Source organism: Thamnophis elegans, chromosome 4 (genome assembly GCF_009769535.1).
Source record: "Thamnophis elegans isolate rThaEle1 chromosome 4, rThaEle1.pri, whole genome shotgun sequence".
NCBI lineage: Eukaryota > Metazoa > Chordata > Lepidosauria > Squamata > Colubridae > Thamnophis > Thamnophis elegans.
In genome coordinates this window covers 82,787,380-82,800,309 of record NC_045544.1, presented here as the reverse complement: position 1 = coordinate 82,800,309, position 12,930 = coordinate 82,787,380, and the positions used below count along the sequence as shown (strand labels likewise).

The 12,930-nt window shown below is 36.8% G+C and overlaps 1 protein-coding gene across 1 annotated transcript; it reads left to right on the top strand.

Annotated features, from left to right (window-relative positions):
- The first annotated feature begins 4,000 nt into the window (after nucleotides 1–4,000).
- PCARE (photoreceptor cilium actin regulator) lies at nucleotides 4,001–7,600 on the top strand. The gene has a single exon (XM_032216055.1). The coding sequence runs from the start codon at nucleotides 4,001–4,003 to the stop codon at nucleotides 7,598–7,600; it is 3,600 nt and encodes a 1,199-aa protein (XP_032071946.1).
- Nucleotides 7,601–12,930: the final 5,330 nt, after the last annotated feature.

Below are 12,930 nucleotides of genomic sequence, written 5' to 3'. Positions count from 1 at the left end.
GTGATAGTAACAGGTTTTCATTTGGAGTTGTTTGTAGTCTGCAGTGAAATACATGGGAAAAAATTTCATTGCCATTGAAAAAGAGAATAGGGGTAGGGGTAGGGGTAGACTTCCTTGGAGTCAGGTCAGAAAACGGATATCAGGGATACATTCTGAATCATTTTTCTAAGGAAAATAACAATTATAGCATTTCATTCAGAGTTTTTTGTGGTCCATAGTAAAATACTTGGGAGAATCCCATTGCCATTGAAAATGAAACAAGTTAGGGTTAGGTCTCCTAAGACTCAGAGCCAAAAATGAATAGCAGGGGTAGATTCTGAGACGTTTTCTCGAGAAAGCGACACTTACAGCTTGAGGGGGGGGGGATTGTTTGTGGTCGACAGTAAAATATTGTCATTGGAAATGAAATTGGGTTTAGAGTTAGGGTTAGATCTCTTTGAAATCAGGGTCTAAATCAGGAATAGCTTCTGAGTCACTTTCTAACCAAGCAACCATTACAGCATTTCATTCAGAGTAGTTTGCGATCAACAGTAAAGTATATTACACTTCCTTTTGCTTTGTACATGTTGATGTTGTTAATACTAACAGAATCAAGAGTAATAAATTATATATTCTGATGTACTATGTATTACATACTAGCTGATAACCCGGTGTTGTCCAGGAATGTATTTATTGGGGGGGAAATGTCGGGACAAAACATAATTTCTAATGTTGGATTCTCCCCCTTACCAGAGGGATCCCCTTGTGGAGTACTGTGAATCCATTACCATGGCAACTCCACCGCGCTGTACAGTAGAATCCATTTTATGGCAGTATAGTAGAAGCCATTTGAAGGCACAACAGGCTATATCGTAAAAGAACCCACATCCTGAGTGGTGTTAGGGGTGTCTTACCCCACAGTATTTGTTTCCAGAAAGTAAGTCATCTGTGTACCAAGTTTGGTTGAAATTGCTCAAGGCATTCCAGATTTATGTTGGAACACACATGCACAGCTATTTAGATAGATAGATGATTAGGTAGGTAGGTAGGTAGGTAGGTAGGTAGGTAGGTAGGTAGGTAGGTAGGTAGGTAGGTGGGTAGGGTAGGGTAGGGTAGGGTAGGGTAGGATAGGATAGATTGATTGATTCAGTTTGGATGCTGGCAAATTCCCTTGGCGCATATGTAGCTCTGCTTTTGGTGTCTGCTGCTAATGAAAAATCACAAAATATAGTGATTTTGTAACTTTAAAACACATCAAAATTAGCATTCAAGATATTGCTACATTTTCTTTCCCATCCAACTTCTTTAAATTTCAAGTTACAGATCAGACAGGAATAGAAGGTCCAGACACATAAGAAATAAAAAGGAAACTTAATACTTAAAACTTTAATGCCAATTTTCTTCAAAGGCACAGTGTATGAGCTTGCAGTTAATAAGTTATGTGAACTCTTGTGTGTGTGTGTTGTGTACTAAAGTTAGCTACAGAGTGAAAAACTGCTTTACAATTAAGCATTTTATATGCTCTCTTCACTTCTGTTTATTCAAAGACTAGATTGCAGATTCCAATCTGGGTCAGTCTGGGACCAAAGGTTTAGTCTCCTGAGCTTTTGGACTTGTGTTGGAGCCCATCCTCAGGGAACTTCTCTTTATGGGAATATTTGCTTTGGACTATGTATGGTATTTATGCGGTGCCCGATTGGGTATGGCTTATTGGTTGATTGAGGTGTTGATCGCCAGCTATTAAGTCATTGACTGTTGTTTCCTTGTGCTGCCAAGTCCTCCTTTCCTAAGTACCTGATAAAATTAGTGTTGCAGATGATTACTGACATGCAGAAAGAGGATCCAACTATTTTCAGCACACTTCATTATATTATTTTTCTCAGAATTTCCCATAGAGCATTCAAGACACTTGAATTTCATCAAATTTCAGTTTGCACTGCAGGTAAGACTCAAGTACCCGTAAAGTGGGAGTGGAATAGCTCTATTTTCAGTAGCATTTTTCATTATCTTGGCAAGCAGGGAGCAGACAGATCAGTAGAAAATAAATTATATTTCAAAATCTTTAGTGGTGATCCCAAGAAAGTACAATACTATTTCAGAACAGTATATTGTGGAGAACTTAGAATGTTGCTTTAGATGCAGATTGATTCATCTTATGAAACACGAAATTATTATTAATATTCAAATACATTTCAACTTCTTGAGTGTCTTTGATAATCAATAATACAATAATATAATAGCAGAGTTGGAAGGGACCTTGGAGGTCTTCTAGTCCAACCCCCTGCCTAGGCAGGAAACCCTATACCATTTCAGACAGATGGCTATCCAACATCTTCTTAAAGACTTCCAGTGTTGGGGCAATCAGAACTTCTGAATCCATATCTCTTGCAATGTTAATGTAAAAATAAGTTGTATATTGACTGACTCAGACACCTGTTGCAAATTTTATCTCTTAATAAGGAAATGGCGAGAAAAAATAGCTAACATAAATAGTCATTAATAGTACAGTACTCCATCAATTTGTCTATAACTTCTTTTAAAGTCTTCCAAGTATATAGTTATGTCTGTCTCTTGCTAACACTACACATTACGTAGATTATAAAGCATGTGAAGAAATTCATTATCAATGACACACATGTTCCAATGCTGAGTTTCATTCAACGACCTGAGTTCTAGCATTACGACATGGGAGACAAACTTCTTTAATTTTCTCCATTTCATGATCAGCTTAAGTCTATTGCTCTAGAAATAATATTAAGTCCACAGTATTGAATTCTTTCTGGGGTTTAGTGTAATCTACAGCAGATCTGTGAAGTAAGAACTGTAAATCAGTCAGGACCCTGGAAAAATAAAGATTATTCATAATAATCAAAGCATTTACATTAGAATAGATCTACTATGACTGTGAGGTATTTCACTAGCTTGTTCTTGATCAAGACTCTGATTGGTATTCAGGGTGACAACATCTCTTGTTTGTACTGCTGTAAAGTGATTGGGAACCCCTCCAAGATCATATAAAGGGCATTTTCATTAGACTAATCAACTGCACCTGGTTGCGTTAATCCAGCCTTTGGGCAAGAGACGATTACTGAGCACTCTTTTGATGCTGAGAGACATCACTCTGGTGAATAATTCATAGCCTCCCATGAACTGCTGCAGGTGCTCTTGCACTTGAAGAAATCAAAGCAGAGTTGGGGGGGAGTGCATGCTGAATTGGGATCATTATTTAACTCTGAAAAATAGAATTATGCAAAACAGCTTTATCATTTTAGAAAGTTAAAAGGGAGGAGAGCTAAAACTATTCAACGCATTCTTGGAGAAAGTCCTCAAGGAAACGAATGCTTGCTCGTGCTGATCTTGAGATGGGATAAGACTGAACGGCTTAATAAGCTTTTTAATGCTGTTTTCCTTGGCTTTGTAGATTGTGCTTCTTCCTAATTGGCATTAGTCATCCAAGGTCACGTTCAGTCCTTTTAGATGACCGTGCAGTAGTATTTTGCCTTGCAAACAGTGTTCTTGGAACTGACATACAACTGCATCTGTCTTTGAAATTTCAGAGCCCAAACAAATTTAGAAATGAAATACAATGAGAACCCATTGCACTGGACCAAAAGTTAATTTGTAAAATTAAGTGTGTAACAGGAATTGTCCTGTTACAAGCGCAACAAACTAGCTCTGGGCTTCTTATCCTAATTAGCTTAAATCCTTCTTTCTGGTTGACATCTGTTAAGGCAGAAGCAAGTTGTATAAGCTTTCTTAATCCCCTAGCTCAGTCGAAAATGCCACAGATATTTTTCATAGAGGAAATTGTTAAAGAGGAGAATACACTGACGAAGCTGGGACTGAAGGTTCCTTAACAAATAGGCAATCTGCAAAGCAGTGGTTCTTCAAGATGAAGCTTTCCTCAAAAAATGCCGGCTCCCAACATCAGCTAAACTTGTAAGTTTTCGTTCTTTTTTCATCTTTGCTTCATCTATTGACTATCTTTCAGTAGTAAAGAAACTTGGGAAGGTAGAGCACAATGGGTTGTACTCCTTCACGTAGTGATATTGTTAAGAATCCTGAAACAAAGTTGATGGATAAAAGAATTGCGTTAGTTGACCAAGGAGGTGAAGGTTTTTCATTTCCTTTGCTGATCAAAGGCTTCTCTTCTTGTGATACTGAAGGAATAAGACAGGAGGAGGCTCAAGTTAAAGATCACTTCTTCAAAAATTTATCAAATGAAGAGAAGGATGTTAATTTCTATTCCTCGTCTGAGGATCCTTTGCTATCTGAGCTGGACCAGGAAGAGAAAGAAATTGAAAAGATAGTCTCAGAGACTGAGATAGCCATTTCTGAATCGATGAAGTTAAACAAAGGCAAACATATGGCAGAAGCAATTATGATTAAAAAGCAAAAAAGTTCTGAGTCAGAAAAGGTTGATGCTATCATGGGAGATAAAAGTGAAAGCAACAAAAATCAAAAACACAAAAATGGGAAGAAGCAAAGGAGCAGGCAGGGAAAACCAGGGCGTCCTTGCAAAAGTAAAGAGAAATCCAGCCCTTCTGTATGTCAGCCTGAGAAAAAGGTAGATTTCCCAGACGCTCTTGTTAAGGCCCATCAAAACGCATATGCATATCTCAATCCTAATATTGGCAAATATGAGGCTATCTTATGCATGACAGATCAGGTTACCGAAACACAATTAATTGTGCAACAGTTAGTGAACTTTTTGCTTTTTCGGTTTGACGGAATCAACCACCTTTTCGAAGAAATTATTGAAGATGGAGAAGACCTCCTCAAAGAAGTGGGAGGAAACCTAGCTTGGTCATCTGGCAAAGAAAATCCAAAAGAGCAGCCAGATCTTTTGCAACAATTACTACAATACACTGTCAACAAAATGCAGTTGTTAAATGGAACTGTGGCCTCTTTAGCCTCTGATGTCCTGCTGGAGTCTTGCAGCTTTTTGCAGTCTGCAAGTACCAGCTTAGAAGAAAAAATAAAAGCAAAGCAACATCTTGATGAACACTTGGTCAGGATAATAAAGAATCTTGAAGAATCTGCAGTTGGATCTTCCAATCATTACGTTGATGATATGACTCTTTATTCTGAAGACAGTGGAATAGGCATTGACAGTGAATCAGTGAAAGATTTGAATATTATTGATAGGCATGGAATGGAAACAAATTGTGAGACCATTCACAGAAGTCCATGCAACTCCAGGAATGGCATAAGCATGTCCCAAGACTGTGTGCTGGAAAAACAGTTTAAAAATATATCTTACTCATCTCCACAGGTAAGGAGTTCAATATCATCATCTGAGGTAGTATCAAAACGTAGATCCACTTTTCTGCAACATCAAAATATCTTGAAAACCTTTAACTCTGATAAAACCCATGAAAGTAATAGCTTCAAACAGCGTGAGTTCAGTAGCATTTCCTCCACAAATGAAGACAATAGTGCCAACAGTTTATCTGAGGAAGAATGTGACTCTATAAGTCTGTCTGAAAAAGAAAAAAATGCTGTATCTAAAAGATCTATATCATTTCCTGCAGCACAAGAGAATAGACAGAAGGCTTCCACCAAACAAATAGATAGCACAGATAATAAGATAATTCTCAAAATGAAAGATGCCATTAGTGAAAAGATAAAATTTGTTCCAGCTAAATGTCGGCAAAGGGCATGGATAGAAGATGAAAATGGAAAAGAATTTCGGAGACCTAGTACAGCCTCTGGGGGCCAGAAGACACAGATTAAGCAGAAACGGACTAGGTCTGAGGTGTCTCTCAAAAGTCATGCTGAGGATCCCACTCTTTTGGAACTTCAAAGAACTCAGAAAGATCTTGACAGAAGATTAGAATTATTTTATCAATTAAATGGAAAAGAGGAAATCAGTGATACATTGGAAATATTGAACCCAAAAGAATTGTTTCAATATTTTGAGCCTGTTGCTCACAGAACTTCCACTAATAAACTGAAAGCATCTCTTGCTAAAAACTTCAATATACTGCCTGATTCTTCATGTAGAAACAATGAAAATGTAAAATGTAAAAAACCAACCACAAGTGGCATGTCTTCAGAAGATCTGATATCTAGAAAAGAAAATTATTCTGGGACCTCCAAACCGAATACTCCACCATGTAAATCTGTGAAAAAATTAATTGAAACATTTAGCCCATCTGAAAGTCTGGTGAAACCCTCAAACTTAAGAACATTGGGCCCAATAAAATGTGTCAGAAAGTTTGGACTTCAAAGCATTTCTCCCAACCTTCCACTTCCCAAAGGATTTGTGCCTATAAATCACAAACCTAAAGTTTCACCATTAGAAGATACCAGTTGCAAAAACATCAGAACTAGACATTGTACTCTTAGTGACAATAGTTCAATGGAATTTGCAAATAGCCTTGATATAAATGAGGATTCTGATGAGATTGATATGGAAAACCTACCTCCACCACCACCGGAAATGTTAATGGAAATGTTACTTGAATCAACTGAATGTTCAGGAGATATAAAGATGGAAGACAACTATTTGGAAGAGGTTGATAAGACTACCAGAACAAATGAACAGTGCACCACCAAGAAAATTACTCAGATTTCTCCACGGATGAAACTTTCCATCTGTTCACTTGATCTGTTACCAAATAAGAATTTCAGCAATTCCCCAGCTGTCAACAAAGCACCAAATAACGAGGTAGATACCATACCAAATAAATATGTCTTGGAGTTGAGTGCACCTTATATGTCGGATTGCCGCAAAAGAGATGATGAAATGGAAAAAGTTGCAGATCTATATAAACAGTCTTGTAAAATAATACCTCTTCCAAATCCTAAAGAAGCATCAGAATCGAATGGGAGCAATCAAGGAAATATAAGTAACAGTGAAGCTCCTTTACCAGAAAAGCAAAGTTCTCCTGATTTATTAAAGAATAATGAGAAAACATCTGGTTTTATCAGCCGAGTATCACCAGTAAGAATACCACCTTCCTCACCTCCTAATCAGAAGAGGTTTCCAAGTCCACCACTGTATCACAGAGCTAGTCATCAAGTTTCTTCTCCAATTCTACATCAGCAACCTAGTCCCTCAACTCACTCCAGGTCAGCAAGTCCCACCGTACAGAGGAAAGTGATTTCCCCACCACCCCAGCAAAATCTCTCTAATCCTCCAGTAATACGCAAACAACAAAGTTCCCAGAATCAAAAGGTGTCCAGCCTACCATCCCATGACCAAGAACCTCCTTTTGGAACTACTCCGTATATTTCCCCATCTCTGTTTCATGGATGTTTACAAAACTATATGAACTCTAAGGACGAGCCACATTCTGCCTCCCCAAAGATTGTTAGCAATGCTCAGTCAATATTTTGCCCAGCTACTTCTTCTTTATTTGAAGCCAAGCCAGTAGTGTCATCAAGCATCAACTCAATGGGAGGGGCAATGGCCCAGCCTGAAGGCTCAACATCTGCAAGGAGAAATAGCATGCAGCTCAGGCAACTTGTGGGTCAACAGAGGATGATCAACAGTGCTGCTAGTCCTCAGCCTTGCCTCAGGATGAGCTTCTCTGACCACAGGCCTGAATTCCGGCTTCCACTGCCAGTTTTTGTTACAGCAGAGAATGACCCTGTGCTTAATCAAGCAAGGTAAGAAGCCTTAATGTCAAAACTTTTTCACTGAATTTAGATGTATAGCCTGATTGTCAGGATCAGCATGTTTTATAATCCATAGCTCTTTTCTGACAAGCCATTGTTTCCAAGAGGCACATCTCCTTGTGGCACATCTGCACATTGGTTTAATGGTGCAGTTTCATTCTGCCCTAATTTCTGACGTAGTCAGAGGACACAGGCAGGCTAACATTAGCATAGGTCAGGCTGCTTCATTATCGGGTTTCTTATTGTGAGAAAGGATTTTAAATGTTCTCATCTCTGAAACGAACTAGATGACTATATACCAGATGACTGGTAACTTACATTTCACAAAGTTCTGCTGAAGCTAACCTCTTGAAGAAAGCTCTTGAGGAAAAGGTAGGGTGCTGATATAATAAACACATGAGCAAAGATGGAGAAATTTTGCTTATTACTTGACAATGTTCTTCTTTACTCTACTAGGCCAATAGAGAAAGTTTTCTCTATTGGCCTAGTAGAGCGTACAGTATTTCCTCTTGGTGATGTTACTGTTTTACAATGACTGATACAGTGTGATGAGTTTTCTTATTGTTTTCTTGCTTGTCAACGATCATTATTGCTGATTGTTCTGGAATCTCTTCCTGTGAAGAGTGAATTCCAATGTTTAAAAATGTAAGAATACTAACAGAACTCCAACTGAAATTGAGCAAATAGTGTAATGCAGCTGCTAAAAAGACCAACACGGTCCTAGGCTACACCAGCAAAAGCATTAAATGCAGATTATGAAAGGTAATTTTCTGTTTTCCTTGGTGGGATTAGGCCACACTTAGAATATGATGACCAGAATAGTTAAGGACTTGGGCACCTCTAACTTACAAAAGAGAAATCTAAGAGGATATATGATAGTTGTCCCAAAATATCTGAAAGTTTGTCACCTGCAGAAGAAAGCAAAATTATTCTCTGTTGCAATTGAGAAAATAAGAGCTAGCAAATTGAAATTAAAAGAAAGATATATTTATGCTCAGCAGCAGTTCCTAACTATCATTGCTGGACAATGGAAGAGTCTATCAAGAATTGTGATGGTCCCCTTCTTAATTGGAGGCTTTCAAGCAGGAGGTGAAGAAGAGGAGACTTTAATGAATCCTGAACTAAAGAGGAGGTTGGGCTAGATCAGTGTTTCACAACCTCAAGAACTTTAAGATGTGTGGACTTCATTTCCCCAAATTCCCCAGGATACTGGTTGGGAAATTCTAGTATTTCAAATCTGTACATTAAAGTTGCTGATATTGAGAAATGCTGTGCTAAATGATGTTCAGGAGTCTCTTCCAACCTATACATTATATGTTTGTATGCATTTTATTTACCAATCATGTTAATGAATGTGACAAAACAGGCACAAATTATTTTTAATAATGGAGGCTCTGTTCATCCTGTGACAACCAGCTAAACCCTTAGGGGAAGTCTACTTGGCGAAAGCTTGGATTCAGCTTGACAACTTGTAAGCAAATAAATAAGAAAAAAAATGTTTGACAGATTATTACATCAACAAGCTGGGTAGCAGTTTTCTATGGAACATTTATACTCTCATCAGATTCTTCAGTATAAAAAATGAGTCAATGGTCCCAAATTAGAACTGTACAGTACAGTGATGTCCATTAACACTTTCCTGACAGTTTCCTTTCCCTGAATAACAGGGGAATAGACTGTTAGACTTTGAAGCGATGGGAGTCAGCAAACCTCTCTAATGGTATGGAAAGAAGAGGTGGATTACTTTATTCTTCATTTGGTCATTAGTTAAAATCAGACACAGTATGAAGAAACACTACAAAACCATATAGTATTTGAGCATGTATAATGAGGGGGAAAGCTTTCATTTTAGGCTAATGAATACCAGATTGAAATCTTCTACTTGTATAATGGTTCGGCTGAGAGCTGAAAAGGGTTTCTAATCAAGTATTTCGCTTAATGTTAAGGCATCATATCCAAACATAACCAGAGTAAATTACTGTCGTCGTTGTTTCCAAATTTTCAAGAAACCAGTCATTAAACTCAGGAAAAAGGTTTCAAAATCACAAATCATAAAAGTGTGCTGTAAAACCCTCTTATGTCATTACAAAATATTATTTTAAGGTTAAATTTCTCACTAAAAATCATTCATATTATAAAACAGATTGCTGTAAATAAAATACATAGAATTTTGATTTATGCATAAAACTTGGAGGTAGATATATATCCATACTAAGTCTCTCTTTATTTTTGGAGTTTAAAAAACTATTCTATCTGACATAATTCAATTTTTTTAAGTTTCCTATCAACATTTCCAAAATATATTATTATGATTTATTTTACTATATGTGAGAATCAACATACATAGGCATTTTGCTATATAAATAGTATAAAATATTAGACCTTCCATAATAAAATTAACCTAGCTTGTTGATAAGGACTTAAGACAATTTTTAGGAAATGTATATTTGTAGAAGGAAACATTGGGTAATTGTGGTAATACATAATTGCAGGAAGAGGAAATGCTAGAAGCAATTCTGATTGGAGGACATGAGTTTAATATCTAAATCATTACTTGTCACTGAATTTTACATTGTGATGTAGCCACTCTGGTTCTAAAGGATTTTCATCAGGTTTTGTTCATCTGCCCTCTGATTTTTCTGTTTTATTGTTACTTTTTGGACAACTGGCTATGTAAGTTTTGAAACTGTGGGTGGCTTTTTCCATATAGTTTTAATATCTAGTTTATCCCTTGTGGTGATGGGGGGGGGGATATTCCACAGCCATTTAATTTCAAGGCTGTCCTCATTTGGGAATTGAATGGAGTAGGAACAACAGCACCATTCCCCCCTATGCACACACACACACACCATCAAAGTAATAAAAACAATGAAAAGTATGGCCACATAAGAATATTTTATGGTACAGGCTGAAAAAGCCTATCATGTAACAAATGGTAACAGGACTAGTAATGCAGCTGGCCAGACTTAGTGCTATCCCTTTGTTTTATGTCTGATCTTTCCTGTACTCCTGTCAAAACAAACATGGAAGGTGGATCCCAAAAGCTGGAAGGTACATGCCCATGGCAGTTAAGGTGGTTAACAGGAATCAGAGTGATCCTTCCCTTGAATGTATTAATAATCTCATTATTGTTAAAGCAAGTTTGGTGTATTGGCAGACAAAGTTGTGTAAGAGGAGGATATGTGTTACTCTAAATTGGAATGCTTGAGACAATTTTAGACTGCCTCAAATAAGTATTGAGGATGAGAGGAAACAACATGGCATAAAAATGTGTTCATGTTGTGGTTAAGAGGATACAGTGGTGAGACCTTAATGAAGTACATTCTTTTGTCATTTTATGGTTGTAATAAAGATAATACTCTACTATGGATTTGAATTATTTTTCTCCATCAACCATCATAATTCATTGTAGTTTTTACTGAAGATTTTGTGGTAAAATCCCTTTTTCATTACCCCTAAAAATTTTAACAGAAACATATATGCCAGATGTGTCGTTCAGCACTGATCTTGTTACCTAGTTTGGGTAGGGAAACGTCTGCAAGAAAACAACCAAGTTCAGAGAGCACCAAGAATGCCTCATTTCAACCCTGAGCTGTAAATATTATCCTTCACTGGTAGTGTGTATGCCAGTTTTAAGTAGGAGGATGATATGTATCCTATGGTTCTACCAAAATTCAGGGAAATTGAATGACAGATGTAAAATTCAACATCCTGATAATCTCAACTTGCTAAATTATAGTAGAATGCTTTAAAAATGTATATTATCTGTTAGCGTAGATCACATCTTACTTCCAGAAGTTCATACCTAGCACTTTTTCTTACCATTTTTTTCCACAACAACCCTCAAAAATTAGTCAATAAGCTTTCACGATTGTAAATAAAATTGAACTTGTATTTCCCAGACCTAATCCAACACCTGATCTACTACATATGCACAGAAATCTCTAAGCACTTCTGGCCATAAACTAATGGGCATGTTGGGCAATTAATAATAATTCTAACACAATTGTGATTTCAGTGCCTTTCCAACCTTCCTGTTTTTTACATAAAAATAATACTTTTTATTTTAAAAATCCATTCTATGAATATGTGTTTAATGTGTGCATGTTTTATGCAGGTCACTGAAATACGATATTTGGAATGCAAATGTTTGTGCTAGGAATTCTTGCCTTCTAGGAATAATTTTATTGATTGTGTTCTTCAAAGAAATTGGAATTAAGAATGATGTGATAATTTTTTTCCTTTCCTAGATTAACACACCTTCTCTGTTATTTTATTTGAAATATTAAATTTCAGTAGTCTTTTTTTCTCTTTTGCAGCATGGAAAATGGCCTTTTAAAGGAAGGAGATTCTTGGAAAAACAAGTATTTCTCTGAGGGAAAAGGGATAGGCAAGTCATCTTCTTATCCTGAACTCTACATTGTGGGTCAAGGTCTCCAGAAGACCTAAGTGGAATTAGTAAGATTGGAAGAAGTCAGAACCCAGCCTAAGGATATCTACATGTTGTCCTATGGAACTTACATTCCTAACATTACTATCTATATCAGAGAAGACAAGATATTGGGAAGAATTTGACAGCTGAACACTGTGAGGCTCTAAAATACATCTGTACGTCATTTTAAACTTTAGAGCCCACAGCTTAGAAAATAAATAAAGAGTATCTATTAAAAATATGCAAAGATCAATAGTAGTGTGAGCTACAGAAAGCATGCAAAATGTCAGCCATCTCCTACACAACACCTAATTTTAGATAACTCTAGTAAAGGAGTAAAGTCTATGTAGTTTTTGTCATTCCAAAGGAAAGCAGCCAATGAACACATCTGGTATAGGAGTCTCCTTTATCATATTTTTATTAATGTTTGTTGTTAAACTAAGAAAAAAGACTGCCGTGGGCAGGGGCTATGCCTATTTAACAAAAGGATGCCATAGTAGGCACAGTCAGTTGCAAAGGACTATTTTATTAGACAACAAAGAGTGGTTGTTCCTTACCATCCATTATTTACACATTAAGAACAACTATAAAAGAATTAAGAGTTTCTGGAAGCCTAGGGAACACCAAGGAGCTATCCGTAGTCACACTAATGCTGATGGTCACTTTCCATTCTGATCAACAGTAGTAGTTTCTGCTGGACTACAGAAATCTTAATAGAAAAGCAGCACTATCTGTCAAAAACAAGGAAGCACAATTCAATAGTGCACATAAATCTTTCTTTGACAAAGATAGATGATAGAGATGATAGATAGATAGATAGATAGATAGATAGATAGATAGATAGATAGATAGATAGATGATAGATAGATAGATAGATAGATAGATAGATAGAT